We start from the raw sequence: 17801 nt of genomic DNA, 5'->3' as shown, positions 1-17801 counted from the left end.
GATCTGATTCTGAGGATTATGGTATTGCCACTGCTCCAATGACATTGAAAAGCTGAGAAATAACACTTACTTGTTTACATAAAAAAGGAAAAAACCTCTATAATAGTGTTAGAAAAGATCCTTACTATCTGACAAAATGTTAAAATTCACTTAAGTGTAAATAAAGGTTTTTAAATTTCTTCCACTCTTTCCAGCTCTACTCCCAAAAGATTTTTTCTCAAAAGAGAGTCACGACTTAATTGATAAGGACAGATGGTACAAGCTCCTAAATTCGAGTCCACTGATTATTACCATCCATTGTCTAAACTAAAGCGCTATAGTAAGTTTGAATGTTTATCCCTTATATTTTATCTGATTCAATTAAATTTAACAAACACATATTGAGCACCTACTAGGAGCCAGGAAATGAAGCCAGTGCTGAGGATCCACATGGGAATGAGATGCAGGCCTTGTCAGGGTGATTACAATTGGAGGCAGACAGGAGAAACAAACATGCAAGCCAAGTACCTGCCACACAGAGCGGTGAGCACTGTGAATGGAGCTGAAATTCAAAGGCTTAGAGGAAATGACAGGAGTGGTGTTTGGAAGAACCAGTAAATGTTTACGAGGCTAAGGGGAAGAAAACGCACTCAAGGAAGAAAAAAGCATATGCAAAAGCAGGAGTGACAGAGTAAGTATTATATACTCAGAAAGCCACCAGGAGTTTCTTACAGCTAAGAGAAGGGAATGACAGGTGACCAGGGTGAAAAACTTCACCAGCACCACCATATGCCCTGCCAAACACCTATGGAATGGATCCTACGGGCTACAGGGAATAATGTAGGAATTTGGAAAACTGCATTTTACATGCGTTATTTTTGAGAGAACATTCTGGAAGTGGTGTAGGAAATGGGGTGGAGGTGAGATAGAAGGCAGGGACAATGGGAAGGGCGGTGAGAGGCAATGATGACTTTGTGAATGAAGGCAAGGCTGGGGCTAGAGAAGAAGTAAGCACATTCAAATGATGACAAGACCAATAGGGTATGTTTACTTGTTCCATGCTGGGGACAGAAAACAAAAGGGAGGAATCTGGAAACTGCCAAATTTCTGGCTAGTGTGGCAGAACAGATCCTGGTAGCACCAAATGAAAGTGGAAAATGCCAGAACAGTTTAATGAGAAAGCTAATGGGGTTCTGGTTTGGACAGGCTATGTGAGCTATCTAGGGTGCATTCCAGGTGGGGATGCCCACGGGAAACTGGTCAGACACCGGGGACAGATCCAGAGGTCACCAACTCAGAAGGATGTGTGCGGGGCTTTGATGCACGCAAGGCGAGAAAGATCAATGAAAACACGATGGGCACAGAGTAACAGAGCGGGGGCGTTTTTCTCGTGATGCCTGAGAGAGGTGAGCAGAGATGTAGCAAGTGCAGACATGGGAGACTGGCAAAACCGATGAGAAAGCATCATCTTTGGAGAAGAAAGAACATGCGCTCAAGAACACAGGTGCACAAATTAAATGGGGAAAGAGCCACCTCTTTCTAAGGAATATGAAAGGGAAGTAAGGATGAGTGGTGCAGGTCAATTTGAAGGTGAACGTGAGGAAAAAAAATTAAAGGTGCTCCCTTGAAACAGCATGTGCCTTTAAACAGACACAGTAAAACATACTAAACAGGGGGCTCACCAGGACCGAGCAAACCGGAGGGGACATTAACAGCTGTGTAATATCCCAGGTAAGTAGCCACCGAGAAATGATCAACTCCCCCCAGTTGGGCTTTATCTCATAGTAATGTTCACATTGTTTTCCAAAATATGTATTTTTAAAAACACGTGATTATTGTAAAGAAACTTCAAAAACATAGAAAAAAAATATGTAAGAAGTCATCTGAAAACATACCACACAACGACAGCATTTAAATGCTGGTGTTTCCCTTCTATTCTTAGGACTACAGTCAGTCAGGGTACACAGGGTTACAGTCAGGGTACATAGGAGAGTTGTTACGCCTGTGGGAGCGCTGGGCCCCGAGATCTTGGCCCTTGTCCCCAGTGCCCGCACTGCACCCCCATAAACCTGGGTTCGGATTCCAGTTACTCCTTATTCATGCAGAAGGGATTGGCTTAGACAACCTGTAAGATTCCTTCCCTCTCCGAAACTGTTCCTGAAGCTAGTGCTGCCATGCCAAATAAATTTCTCCTACATGAGTATTTTCCAATCATGTGCTCCTTATTGGAAGACATCGTTTTACTTTTGTTTAAAGAATTTTAATGGGATAATTGGTGAAATTTGAATGGAGTCTCTAGATTACTGTATTGATGTTAACTTCTTAATTTTGGTAACTGGACTGCGGTTTTGTAGTCATGTCTGCATTTTGAGTAAACACATGCTGAAATATTTAAGAGAGGTAAAAAGAGTATCATGTCTAAAACATTTTCAAAGAGCTCAGGAAAAACAGTGAAGCAAATATAGTAAAATATTCCCACTTGGAGGATCTGAAGGTATATGGGATTCTCTATGCTATTTTTTGATATGAAAATTAAATTTTTAATAATTACAGTAACAAGACATTGCTTGGTGGGAGTGTGGACTAAAGGGGTTAAAACTTGTAAGACTTCATCTGTTATCTGATAAATTAAAAACACCTGCATTTAAAGTACACAAAAAGAATACAATTAAAAGCCCATTCAGGGGCACCTGGCTGTCTCAGTTGGTGCAGCATATAACTCTTGATCTTGGGGTTGTGAATTTGAGCCCCACGTTGGGCATAGAGCCTACTTAAAAATGAATAAATAAACTCATTAAAAAAAAAAAAGTCATTCAGTATGTAAAACTATTCCACGGGCCTGAAGTTCCTTGATTACTACTCTTACTGTGGCATTAAGATTAAATTTTAGGGGGGCCTGGGTGGCTCAAGTTGGTTGAGCTTCCGACTTCAGCTCAGGTCATGATCTCACAGTCCGTGAGTTCGAGCCCCGTGTCAGGCTCTGTGCTGACAGCTCAGAGCCTGGAGCCTGCTTTGGATTCTGTGTCTCCCTCTCTCTCTGCCCCCAGCCCCCACTCACATTCTCTCTCTCTCTTAAAAATAAAAACATAAAAAAGAGTAAATTTTAATATTCTTAGCCAAAATGAAGAAGAAGAATGGCCAAGTCATTCTATTTGCCTGATGTTACCATACTAGTCTGTATTTAAAACTCCTAGTAAGGGGGTACCGAGGTGGCTCAGTCGGTTGAGCACCCGACTTCGGCTCAGGTCATGATCTCGCAGTCCGTGAGTTTGAGCCCCACATCGGGCTCGCTGCTGTCAGCCTGTCAGCACAGAGCCCATTCTGGATCCTCTGTCCCCCTCTCTCTGCCCCTCATCTGCTTGCACTCTTCCAAAAATAAGTAAACATTAAAAAAACAAAACAAACAACTCCTAGGATGGTTTTAAAGAGACAAAAAAATTCTTCCTACTATTAAATTCTGGGAAGAATGACTACATGTATGGATAACAGTTGCTTCAAATTGTCAAAAATATAAATTATCTAAACACTGAATTTTCCTAGAGCTAGGTTAACAGTCAATGCAAGATCAAGCTGCTAAATACCAAAATTCTGATGTTCTTAGTTATCAGATTTCCAAATGCCATCATACAAGCAAACATTGTTTTGAAACCTGGGGAGACCTCTGATTCTGCAAAATGAGATAATTATCCTATCTCCTAAGAGATGCAGGTAATAAGAGCATGAGAGGGTAAGCCAGAAATTTCTGTAACAGAATCTTAATTTTCCTTTAGCGTCTACTTAAGTTTCCTATTAGAGACTCCAGGTCTACAAAAATAAGTACGTTGTATTTCAAGGAGAAAATGACCTGTGGGACATCTGGTTAAAGAAGTTCTATATCCTGACATGAAAGAAAAGAACATAAACCTCTTTCTAGTACTGTGAAATAAATAAATGGAGTTTTCGCATTAGTGAAATAAATTTGTCCCAACAGCAATCTTTCACACAGTTGGCATTAGGCTAAAGTGACAAAAACTGGCATAAGTGGCATAGCTACGTAAAGCTTCTGAGATTAAATTATTTCCAGAGCGCCTGGGTGGCTCAGTTGGTTAAGCGTCTGACTTCGGCTCAGGTCATGATCTCACGGCTTGCGGGGCTCTCTGTTGTCAGCACAGAGCCCACTTTGGATCCTCTGTCCCTCTCTCTGCCCCTCCCCGACTCACGCTCTCTCTCGTTCAAAAACCAATAAGCATTAAAATACATTTTTTAAAGAAATTATTTCCTTACAATTCACTCAGGGTTTATTATGTGCCAACCATGTGCTAGGCTCAGTGAAAGTGTTCTTTTACATGAAAACAAAAAACTAGATTGCCAGAGCAGATGGACTTGTAGTCTACTAGGTGATATCTGCAAATGCACAACTGAAAAGCTATGGATCAGAAATTAGAACTCTCATTCCAGTGCTAGTGTCAGCCAAGATGCAAAAGCTCTGAATTTCCCAAAAACTCAGGAAAAGATTCGTGGAGGTAGTGAGTCCAGAGACAGCAAGCATGCTGACATTCACTTTGTTACATGAGATATGGGTGGAACAGAACAGCTCTCGAACAGAAAGCAGGGAGAATCAAAAGGACATAGTGTATTCAGAGAATAATATAACACTTGATTTGACTAAGAAGAGAATGCTTATTTTACATAATTTAAAAATGCAAATTTAAACGTTTAACTCTGCTTCTGGAAGCAGCCTTTATTAATACCTTCAAAGCATTAATAGCCTGATCTAGGATGAGTGAAAGATAAATCTGGTATATAACGTCAGAGGCTTAAAATCCATTAATGCTTCAAAGTATTAAGTGATATTGAATGTTTCCAGAATCAGATTAAACTATATAATAAATAAATAGTAGTGGAAACAGGCTGTCAAAAACTTGCTTACTCTGTAAGACCTGAATTCCAGGAAAACTGAGAGGACCTTGAGAACAGGAACCAAGTTCCTGATTTCTATCTACAGGAGCTAGTTCATAGTAGGTGCTCAATTAATTTCTGCATAATCAACCAATCAATCCTAAATAACAAAACAAGTTTTACGACAGCTTAAAACCAAAGCCAGTATAGAATTAAGAGAGGGTAAACAAACGAATGGTTCTGACATAAGTAATACAGGGGACTACTTTTTTTGAAGTCAGGAAGTAAAACTACACAAAAGCTTTTATAGTACAACTCCCTCCTTAGCCGCAAATTCTCTTCCCTCCCCTATACTGTTAACACGATTCAATCAAGTCTAACAATATAGTGAAAACCGAATGCTACAAATAGTACTGACTTGACATTAAGACATGCTTCGTTACAATGGAAGAGGAATTAATTAAGGTTTGCAGGTGAAAGATAGCTGCCTTCACACAGCTCTTCCAAGAATGTTCTACACCAACAGTCAGTACAACTACTGGCCATGACAGCCACACCAACTATTTTGGTCAGTAAAGTTTTATTGGAACACAGCCACGCCCATCTATTTATGCACTGTCTAGGGCTGCTTTCATGCTGCAAGGGCAGAGCTGAGTGGTCGTGGCAGACATTGAAAATATTTATTTAGCCTTGGGGAAAAGGTTGCCGACCCCTGACCTATACAATTCTCTGTAAATTCATATTTTCACTTACTAAACTCTCTCCAGATTTAAAAATAAATAAAAGTTATGTAATAGTCTTTGTACAATTAGGTAGTGAACAAGGCAGTGAACACTGACTTTAAAAATGAAAAACAGATAACATTCCCCCCCCCCCCATCATCATTTTTGTCAAACTCCTGGCAGCAGCTGTTTTTCAAAAGAACTGACAGAATTTGCTCGCTAGGAAGACAGGTTTAGAGTGATTTTCTTCCTTTACAAAAAACAGTACCTCAGGTTTGTTTGGCTATTCAGCAGGACAGTAGGAGAACGGGCAAAAAGGTAAAACAAGGCAGCAGAGAAGAAAGGAAGAACTGCCAAATCAAAACACCAAGAAAGCAAATATCACAGTATCAAGACCTACAGAAGAAAATGTCCATTAGCATCATGACAAGGGAGGGACAAGACACTATGGCAACTTAAGCATTATAGTAGGGACTGTTTCAAAACCAGGTTCTAAATTATTTCAAGTGCACACCTGTAAAGTGCATATTTCCCATGCACCAAGTTAGGCTTGAATTTTTTCCCCTAAGTATATAATAAATTTTAAAAACTAAAACTCAAAATGTCTTAATGTAAAAAAGGTTTAAAAATAAAAAATCAGAGTTGTCCTTTGTATCTTAAAACTTAGCTGCCCTATTACATTTACAGTTGATATTCTAGTTAATAAGCACATTAATTTGGTGCTAATCATTACAATGCTTTCCCCCTCCATGAGAGATAATCATTATTCTGCAGAGTTCAAGATCCACAATTAAATTAACTGACTGAAAGGAAGAATAATAGTAAGAGATGGACTACATACTAAAACATATTCCCAAATTAGGTTCTATCCCTTAAAAAACTACTCTTTAGGTTGTACAATCATTACGCCGTCTATACTAAATGTCAACAGATGGCTTACTAGGTACCTAACCTGTTAAATAAACTTACTGATTAAAAAGCTATCATATCTATCTCTCATTTACACTTCTCTCCATGGCCGGGGTCAAGCTCGCTGCTACATGCATCTTCATCTTCTCATTTAAGACACAAATAACCAGAGGCATTTAACAAATGTATTTACAATACAGCTCTTTAAAAATATTTATCCATTTTTACAATCGAGACAAGTAGCAAAGGCTCCAAAAAGAACATTTATTATGAAACAGAGGAAATGAAAATCTGTTCACAGGCAATAAAGCTGGAAAGTAAAGTTTAAAGAAATCATACCTATTTTTGTCTTCTACTGATGTATCTTCTGAGCTTTTGCTTTCTTCTTTAAAATACTGGCCTGAGCTAGACGGATTAGCAAAAGTAGATATGAAAGGTCCCAAAGACTGAAAAGCTGCTTGGCGAACCTAGGAGGAAAAAGAGGAGGTAAAAATAAGGGATTATTAACAATCTACTGGCCATATACTGAAGTATGGTTAAGACAGGAGTAAGGTATTCTAAAAAACTCTCCCAGATTCAGAACTATAAATCGTTCTTCAGCTAGGATTTAAGATTCTTTATAAACCATCCTGTTTTTTTACTTTCAACTTTAAAATCTGGCTTCAATATTCCAATCGTTAGAATATGAATATGAGAGCCCATAGAGCATTTGCGTGGGACTAAAGGAGGTCCTGCAGTGTTCTCAAGGAAACCAAGATTGCCAAACAGAAAATACAGGGCAATAAAGTAAAAAAATGTGATAATCCATTTCATGTTTTCTGGTAGGAAAGACTGTAATTTGCTTACTAAAAGGAAACAAGACAGATGTGCCAAAACTACAGACTTAATCAGAAATAGAACGCTATTTCACAACAAACTGGGTACACATACTACTGTTATCCATGAATGTCTCAAGTAGGAAAACTGAAAACAGGTTATAGAATTTTATTTACCTTATATTGTATTTCTGTATTAGTTTTGCAATCAAGATCACAAAAAAAAAAAATTGGGGGAAGAGAGGATTCATGAGAGGAAGCGGAAGGATGGACACAGTCTGACAGAGGTCACTCTGAGGGAGAAAAACCACAAACCAATTTCTCTAAGATCCTGCCCCTGAGGCATATCAATACCAATACTTTTTCCATGGTTTAAAATGAGGATCATGTGGGGCACCTGGGTGGCTCAGTCAGTTAAACATCAGACTTCAGCGCAGGTCATGATCTCACGGTTTGTGAGTTTGAGCCCCGCATCGGGCTCTGTGCTGACAGCTCAGAGCCTAGAGCTTGCTTCGGACTCTGTGTCTCCCTCTCTCTCTGCCTTCCCCAGACTGCAATCTGTCTCCCTTTCAAAAATAAATAAAACATTAAAAAAAAAAAAAAAAGAAAAAACCCATTTAAGATAGCAAAAAGCAGCGTATGTGTGAACTTACAGAATTTTTTCCCCTTTATATGGTAAATGTTACTTCCATAAAAACATAACAGGTAACTTTTAAGATTATTTTTGCATGAGTGTAGTCTATTCTGGATACTGTTAAAACTCTGAGCTTGTCCCAAATAGGCCTAGGATTTACATATACCTCAAATGACAGATTTAAGGAATCCTTCATTTTAATATAAACATATTCCCAAATTACCAGGAAATACTGCATGTGCAAACAATGATAAAATAAAGTTTCAAAATGAAAACTTCAAATAAGCTACATAATCTTTTCTATCAAGCTCATGTAAGACATTTTTAAAAAAACATTAAAATAGTACTAAGGCTTAACAGTCTTTCCCTTTATGTAGAGTCTATTTGAATACGGAAAGGTCCTGAGATCTATTTCAGGTGTGACAACATAGGAGCGCCACTGACCAGTGAAATGGTTGAAATGCAAAAACCCACAATTTAACACCCCAGGACATAGTCCTAGGGGCAGGCAAACAACAAAAGAAGGAATATCTACTCAAAAAAATCTATAAATATTCAGTAAAAAAACAAAAAAAACTGAGAGTCTGTGGTATTTGAACCAGGGAGGTAAACCACTACTCCAAACTGTGGCAGCCAGCAACACTGGGCCCCCTCTCTTCTAGCTTCTAGCCAGAGGGATTTTGAGGTTTCTCCTCCTGCGCCAGCTACCTGATGCTGAGGCCAGGTCCTGGACAAGTACAGTGGGTGCAGGGGCTCCCTTCTTCTGAACAACGCCTATGGGTAGAATGGAAGCTCTACCTTGGATCTGGCTCAGAACACTGGGCCATGAGAATACTCAGAATATGGCCCCTGCCCCAGCTTATGAGGCCCCTCCTCCAGGATAGAGGAGCCAAGAGTACCTCTGGCTGCCCACCCCGAGGCAGCCACCACTCCCACTCCCACCAAAATGCGGTCATCCCAGGGTGGCTGTGGGCATGCCCAGGGCTGCGCCTCCTGGAGGGGGAATAAGAGTCCACTAAAGCATTCCTGCCGGTCACTAAGCAAATAAGTAGGTCATCATAACAAGCCCCAGAGAGGGGTACCAGTCCCCAAATTTGCTGTGTTACCTAAAATGACCAGTTTCAAAAATAAATAAATAAAAGGCATGAAAAGGAACAAAAAAGTATGGTCCATACACTGGGGGAAAAGTTAGGGAACAGAAATTATGTGTGGGAACAGTAAGATGTTGGACTTAGAAAAAAACTTCAAAGTGACCATTATAAATTATTGACAGAAAGAATGAAAGCAGGATTAAGGAAGTAAAGCAAGGTATGAGGACAGTGTCCTATCAAATGCAGGTTCATGAAGAGAATCAGATGGAAACTCTAGAGTTGAAAAGTACAACAACTGAAAAAAAACACCACATAAACTTAAATAGATCTGAACTGGTAGAAAAAAAGAATTAGTGAACACAACGTGCATCATTATAGATTAGGCAAGATGAAGAACAGAAAGAAGAAAATGAGGAAAAATGAACAGAATCTCAGAAAATGTGGGACATAAAGTGTACCAACATATGTACAATAGGAATACCAGAAGAGTCGGAAAAGACAGTATTTGGAGAAATGATGGTTAAAACATCCCAAATTTATTAAAAATCAGTAACATACACATCAAAGAAGCTCAACAAAGTAGGATGAACCAATGGAGATCTATAAATACATCGTAGTAAAAATGCCAGGAGTCAAAAGCAAGAAGAAAATCTTGAAAGCAGCAAAAGGAAAGTGACATATGATTTACAAGGGAACCCCAATAAACACTAATTTCCTGGCAAAAACAGGAGGGACAGACCAGAAGGCAGTGGGGACAACGTATTCAACGTGCTCAAAGAAAAACCCCGTTAGCCAAGAATCCTATACCCAACAAAGCTATCTTTCAAAAACGAAGGCAAAATAAAGATATTCCTGAATGAACAGAAATTGAGAATTTACTGCTACCATATTTACATTACGGTAAATATGAAAGGAAGCTCTTCAGGTTGAAAGCCAGTTACCCTGGATGGTAATTCAAAGAAAAAAGAATGATCTCAAATTGATAACTTAATCTTCTACCTCAAGACACTGGAAAAAGAAGAGCAAAAGCAAGCAGAAGAGAGGGTATAATAAAGATTAGAGTGGAAGTTAATGAAATAAAGGACAGAAATTTAGAGAAAATCAGTGAAGCCAAAGTTGTAAAAGGCTGAAGAAAACAGAAAAACCTTTAGCAGAAACAAAGAGGACTCAAATTACTAGAGTCAAAAAGAAGGGATGTTACTACTAATGTTAGAGAAATACAAAGATTATGAAGTAAATACTATGGATCATATACCAGCAAATTAGAGCACTTACATGAAACAGACGAATTCCTAGACAAACTATCAACTCTGACCCAAGAAGAAATCATCTGAGTAACTCTTTAACAAGTGAAAATAAACTTAATAGCCCTGTAACGAGCGAGTAGTAAAAAAAAAACCCAAAATCAAAACAAAACAAAAAAACCGCACACAAAGAAAAGTTAAAACTGAGATCGCATCACTTATTTCTACTCAACATTTAAAAGAGAACACCGATTCTTCGAAAATTCTCCCAAAACATAGAAGAGGAGGGAGTACTTCCTAAACTTGTTCTATGAGGCATTACTGTGTTAACAAAACAAACAAAAGAAAACAAACAAAAAGCCATCACAAGGAAGCTACAGGCCATTATCTTTTACAAAACTATGAAAACCCCTAACAAAATAGTAGCAAACTGAATCCAGCAACACAGCAAGAATTATTACACTATGACCAGGTAAGACTTACTAAAAGTCAGTTAACATCTGAAAATCAATATACCACAACATATCAATAGAATGAACATGATTTACATCTGTACCGAAGTTCTGCCCAGTTTAATAAACAAAAGTAATACAGTAGTTTACTTATTGCCTATTCCTAAAAGTATTAACAATAACATACTCTGAATAAATTGTTTCTTAAATTATGAAATCAAAACCATGTAAAATGTATTATTTTCCAAAAATGATAATTAGACAAAGCCCTACCCAACGTGAAGGATCACTGATCAAATTAATAAACAGTGCTGACAATTTAGTCCGCCGGATCTCTTGACATGTTGCGCAGGAAACTGCCATGAAGCATTCAGCACAAGCCTTCCGGACTCCCCACACGTTGTCAGAACAAAGCTGGAAAAACCTGGGCAGCTATGCAAGGATAGGGTTTTGTTAGGCAGACAAACCAGGTTTCAGTGGTTACTTTTATTTCATTTTCTGTTTTTAAAATATTAGATTTTCCCATAACAATTTAGAAAAACCATGTAGCATTAACACTCAGTAATTTTAAATAAATCACACCTAATTCACAACAATGTTGACTATGGAAGAGCAAACCCAACAAATAAAGGTTAAATGTTATTCAAAAGCTTGTACCTATACTGTTTTGCCTAACAGACGGCTTCAGAAGCTCTTCAAGTATGTTGACTTCTACTTTAAGCATGTATATCCCATGTACTCACCACTTAAAAGTAACAAGATGTAGGTTTAATTTGTCACTGAAATACTTGAGAGCTGCAGTTAAATTACGGACTTGTTTGAATAAAGAAAGAACTGATTTGTTTAATAGAAAATGGGAGAGGTAAAAACAAATCAATGGTTCTTACGCATCACGTACATTCAGTTTTAACAAACCATCATCTAAACGCAATTCAAGGGCCCAGATTACAGAAATTTAAACTCTCAAGGTCATATTATCTTTCTGGTTTACGTTCACGGAATTGTGTTCATAAAATGTGGGGTGAATGTATGCACTGCAAATTCACGTGTTACTCTGTACTGTATTGCTTGCTCCTTTATTTACCCCTTTATTTCTGCAATACTTACCAACATCTCCTCAGTAGCTTGCTGGCCAACCACGCTGCAAATATCTCCAAAATTGGCAGCACAGACCTGCCAACAAAAGCATCACTGACATTTCAAAATATTACAAATACACGGCTTTAAAAATAATCTTCTATGTTTCACATATCAATACAGTAACCACTAAAACCACATGTTCTTAAACAAACAAAATGCCTAAAAAATACCTTTCGAACATGAAACATTCTGCAATCACAGCACATCTCACAAAACCTAGGGAGGATAAGACGCTCTGTAATGTCCTTCCCAACCATGGGAGCCATTTTGCACATTATCTAAAATGGATAAGAACAAAAGCACACTGAAAGTATCTTCAAGTTAAGACTTTTCCAGTTAAGTTTGCTAACTTGTTAAAAGTATATACTTCAGGAAATATAAAATAGGATATGGCATCACACCGCAAACATCACAAAAAACATTCATCTTATTTATCCAAGTTGAAGACAGAAAAATAGATACTACCACCAATAAAATCAATCAATAATTACTAAATGCACAGTAAACCCAGAGAGAATCTGAAAAATTTCATTTTCATCTATAGTTTCAATCTTATTAATCATTTTGCCTGATAATTTATGTTTAAAAAAAATTTTTTTTTCCAACGTTTATTTATTTTTGGGACAGAGAGAGACAGAGCATGAACGGGGGAGGGGCAGAGAGAGAGGGAGACACAGAATGGGAAACAGGCTCCAGGCTCTGAGCCATCAGCTCAGAGCCCGACGCGGGGCTCGAACTCACGGACCGCGAGATCGTGACCTGGCTGAGCCTGATAATTTAAAAGCAGAATCCTCTACATTTTCCCAGTAAGAAAATGAGTGGTAACTGTTCAACGGGAAAGATTATCCATAAGAAGAATGTGGATTTAGTATAATTGTGCTGCTAAGACTTATTTGAGGGCAGTCATTACCTTGCAAAGTACCGTTTTAACAGAAACTTGTGCATAAGAGAACTGCCTTGGTTCCAAGGAAGTCAAGGACACGGTTCCAACGCACAGTTTCAGTTAACGCAGTACCAGGCAAAGTGAGAATGAACTATGTTTGAAAACCTGCCCAGTGTTATTTAAATAAATCCCCCTTCCCCACTATCCCAGTTAGTACAGAAAGCAATCTGATGGCCTATTATTATTTATTTGTTACATCTACTCCTAACCATACAAATAGGATTAGAAGTAAATGGAATAGAGATTGCAAAGAAAGAAAACTCCATTCACACACGGCAGGACTGTCTAGCTAGAAAACCCCAAGGAATCTACAAAGAGGCCACCAGACAAATAAGTGTACTTAGGAAGTTTACAGCACTTATGTCAGAACATAAAAATCAAATGTATTTCTATAAATTAGCAACGAACTGAAAACATTTAACAGCAGTATCACTGACAACAATGTTAAGAAACAGTTCAACAAATTACATACGTTCTGTTTACCCAAAACTACAGAACACTAATGAGATACATAAAAGACCTAAATAAATGGAGAGACCTACATGCTCACGGATTTTTAGGTGGGCAACTATCCCTAAATTGATCTACAGATTCAACATTATCCCCATCAAAATCCCAGCATCCTCAGAACTGGAGATAACATCTGAAATCTCCCAAATCCCAAAACCAGTTTTGTTTTTTGACTCCCTACTATTTCTAAGCATTTTCAAATTCTAAAGATCCAAAGTTATACTGTATCACTGATGTAGCATAATTAAATTCATCAGAAAGAATTATTCCCAAGACAGAGAACAATTATTAGGACCAGGGAATGCAAAACATGACTAAATAAACTGACCGGTAAAAGAATTCTGGGTTTCATACTACTGCTAAATACAGTCTTTTTACTACAGTTACCATGTTTCATTATTGTTAAATCCAATAAAAACAAAAGAGCAAGTTAAACTCTGCTGAGTTCCCCCAAAACTGATTTCCTTTACTGAGGAACTTGTGAAATTAAGCAAAACAAAACAAAATAAAACCTATGTTTGGGATTTGACAGAGGTGCTGGTTGTACAACACTGTGGATATACTAAATGCTAACTTAACTGTGTGCTTTAAAAAGCAGTTTTTGGGGGTGCCTGGGTGGCTCAGTCAGTTAAGTGTTTGACTTTGGCTCAGGTCATGATCTCACAGTTCATGAGTTTGAGCCCCATGTCGGGCTCTGCACTGACAGCTTGGAGCCTGCGGCCTGCTTCGGATTCCATGTCTCCCCCCCGCCCCCCCCCCACCACTCCCCCGCTTGCACTCTGTCTCTCTCTCTCAAAAATACATTAAAAAATAAAAAATAATAAAAAAATAAAAGGCAGTTTTTTATTATGTGAATTTCATTTCAATAAAAATGGTATTACTGAAAAGTGCCTAAATTTATTATTCACTTATACAATGTGTCTAAAATAATGGAATCAAGAAATTTCCAAAGGAAACGGGACTAGAGAGATGACCTAATTCATTCTTCTAATGATCCAGAAACACAATACAATTTTGGTATAATTTTTTTTATATCAACAAAAGTGCAATTATATTATTTTAGGTTTAAATAGTAAACTCTCACTACCCAAAGAGATTTGAATTTTTAGATGGACTTATTATCCCTGACTTTGTTATGCACATAATGATTTAATCTGTGCATTTTTCTTATAATCACAATTTGTATCACATATATCATAAAACTACTCACCTGACTATTCTTTTCTGAAAGACCAGACTGTCAAGGGCAGAAGGTAAGATTTTCTTTTTCTTCTGTGTTTACACAGTGCTCAGAAAGTGTTCAATGGAAGCAACTAGAGTTTCACAAATGTTTCTTCACCCAATACAGGGCTGTGTTTTTGTTTTAACTACACTGATTATTTCTCCCATCTTATTTTTCCATAATAATGAATTTATAGTTACTTCTTACTCTCTTGCTGCATATCTGCTTCCTCAGAGCTCAGTGATAGAGCCCTCTAATTCACAGGTACAAAGCATAATATGGGGCCCGAAGAACACGGACCTTTTTTGTATGCCTATGTCCCTTTCTAGCCCTTTCTAATGATCTGTGGTTACTTTGATACTTAATATGTATAAATTCCATAGCACAGAATGCAGTGTAATATTTGAGCCATTATTATTTGTCAATATAGTGACTTATTTTTACCTAAACAGAAAAAAATGCCTTCTACTTACAGCTACAGCTTCTGTTTTCACATCATCGTTGCTATCTGGGGCAGTGAGCTCTATGAGGACAGGGCACACTTTGGTCTCCACATCAAATCGCTCAATTAACTCCTGCTCCAGCAGAGCCAGCAAAGCTGCCTGACTTGTTTTTCTTACCTATGAAAAAAAATCGGCAGTGTTAACAAAGTACAGACACAACAAAACTCTATCACTTGATTTTCACAAAACGGAAAACTTTTCATTTCAAAGGGATCCGTAAGTGGCAAAACGTTGCAAATAAAAACTGACGGCTATGTTCTCCAACTGTTGCAAACACAGAACCCCTGCAGACTGTGATATGACAAATGGTGACTCACAAATCAGCAAACTTTCTGAGGGACACCCATGAGGGTACCGCGGGAGAATGCAGCAAATGACACTGTCTCTAATGCATTAAGGAGACTCCCTAGATTTGCAACACTCTCAATGTATCTTGTCTAAGACAAACGGTCATCTCAAAAAATGGAATGATGAGTGGAGGAGGAAAAAAAATTCAAATGAGACCCCCTAGGGTAGGCCATTCTACATACGTCATACTACACAAATTTCCATTAAGAACACATAAATGGCACTCTTACCTGATTATTCTGATCTGCGAGATATCTAACCACAATAGGTAGTAAGTATTTGGAAAAAGCATATGGGATTGAAGGCCGGTTTTCTTGACAAAACAATGCAATGTGAGGCACCTGTTCCATCAGCTCTGCTCTCACAGTTGGCTCTATTGAAATAATAGAAATATGAGCAAACACATTCTCCCACAGTAACAAAATCTATGCATGGGCTTAAGACTAGGAAAGCTCTGGACTTCCATCCTCAGCATTCAAAGGGCTTACAAAATGTTCTCTGACTCTGGGATCCTTTTCACAATCCTAGGCAGGTCAACGCACGAGTGAAAGAAGACCCGACTCCCATCCCACACTTCTATTTTCATACAACACACTGAGTATGCAATCATTTCCTATCATAACTGAATTCATCCATCACCTACATTGTGCCACATATGCCAGGGGTTAAGTATCCGATATTCACATCAACAAAATATAGATTATCTATAAACTCAACTATTTAAGAGCCTCTTAGGACAAGCCATAAGGACTGGTTCCTAATAAATTTAATCACTGCCTGGAGAATTTATAGTTAAAATTATGACTAAAATGGTAAGTGACCGTTAAAGAAGACCAATACAGTTAGAGGAAAAAAAAAACAAAAAAACAAAAAACCTGAAGAGACCCAAGTAAATAGAGCACATTTAAGTGTGACAAACACAGCATTTCAAATCTCTGGTTTCAAAAGGGAAGTGTCTAAGAGTAATGGCAGAGAATCAGCTAGTTATGTGAGGAAAAAAGGGTGATTCCTATACTACACAGCTTAAACTCCAAGTGAATTAAAGTTCCAAACTTTATTATTATTTTTTTTTTAAAGATCAAAAGCACTAAAAGACAACATTTTAAAAAATGTTTCACCTTGAGGCAGGAAGCCCTTCAAAGGCAAAGAAAACCCCCAAACCAACCAAGAGACCAACTAATTCCATTTTATAAAGCCTTCAATACAGACAACAGGTCCCATACTCAGTTAAAAGGCAAACCAGCCTGGGAGAAAATACACACATAACAAAGTATTAATAACTACAAACCAAGAATCCACTGTTCAAATGAATACAAGAAAGAAAATAAGGATACAGACAACTAATTCATAGAAGAAATGCAAATGACTAAGACATACATAGACATGATGGATTATCAATACAATTCACCATATTAGACCCTGTTAGAACTTTGGCACCTATTAATGATTATATTATTAAAGTTACTTTAAGGTAAATATGAATGCATGGGGCCAGAGGAAATTTCTGACTTCAACAAATAGAAATTAATGCTTATCAACAAACCAATATGTGGAATTTCTATTACATGGCTGTGCCATTTGAAGTTAGACCATAATTGAACAAAAATAGTGCTTCTGCTTTGAAAAATAAAAAATTAGTTAAAAAAAAAAAAAAAAGACCTAGGCCTCTCCTTTTCCTCATTAACCCTGAATTTGCTAACTGACCTAATAGTTACATGTATTTTTGAAGTACATGAAGGACACAAGTTACAGTTTTAGTTGAGAATGAAATCAGTACGTTTTCTTTCTTCAAAGCCTTCTTAGGCAACGGACCAAAACAGAGCTGAGAAATGAACCCACTGTGAGCTGTCTGGGAGAAACTGAAGGGCTGGGGAGGGATTTCAGAGCTACTGTGATGGTTGAAGGGAGTGAAGGAGAAGGGAGTTGAGCCTAAAGTCTCTAACTTGGTGGGCTGGGCTGATCATGACATCCAAGTTAAGGACTACTGAAAAATATACAGTTGTAAAATTAATGCATATATTCCATTCTCCTAAGCAAACAAGGGGCTTAGAACCTTTAAATCTTCTGTCTGCCTTATCGTTATCAACTTTGATCTTGACTTTTTTTTCCCTCCAAAGTATAGATTTTTATGATTTTATATAGCAAATGCTTGGTTAGACTTACTACTAACTTACTAATTTTTTTTTACCCTCATCAGTACATCTTTCATCCAACTCTTTTCTGGTTCAATTTAAAAAATCCATAAATACAGTTACACCCCAACAACATGACAAGCTTCAGAAGTATGAAGAAGCTAGACACAAAAGAACATATTTAGTATGATTCCATATAAAGTTCAGAGAGGCAAACCAACCTATATACTTAGTGGTCAAGATATTGATTTCCTTGGGGAACAAGAACAGGACAGAAAT

At 37.8% G+C, this 17801-nt stretch overlaps 1 protein-coding gene across 8 annotated transcripts in view; it reads right to left on the bottom strand.

Annotated features, from left to right (window-relative positions):
* The window catches only part of PPP4R1 (protein phosphatase 4 regulatory subunit 1), a 64004-nt gene that overhangs the window by 22280 nt on the left and 23923 nt on the right, over positions 1-17801 (bottom strand). For all 8 annotated transcript variants that reach the window (XM_023241747.2, XM_023241744.2, XM_023241746.2 and 5 more), the window contains 6 exons: positions 15621-15763; positions 15013-15159; positions 12035-12142; positions 11832-11897; positions 10998-11156; positions 6828-6955 (listed from right to left, as the gene is read on the bottom strand). In XM_023241747.2, coding sequence (XP_023097515.1) covers positions 6828-6955; positions 10998-11156; positions 11832-11897; positions 12035-12142; positions 15013-15159; positions 15621-15763 — 751 coding nt within the window. The remainder of the gene's footprint in view (positions 1-6827; positions 6956-10997; positions 11157-11831; positions 11898-12034; positions 12143-15012; positions 15160-15620; positions 15764-17801) is intronic.

This window comes from Felis catus, chromosome D3 (assembly GCF_018350175.1).
Source record: "Felis catus isolate Fca126 chromosome D3, F.catus_Fca126_mat1.0, whole genome shotgun sequence".
Lineage (NCBI taxonomy): Eukaryota > Metazoa > Chordata > Mammalia > Carnivora > Felidae > Felis > Felis catus.
This window is presented reverse-complemented; position numbering and strand designations above follow the sequence as displayed.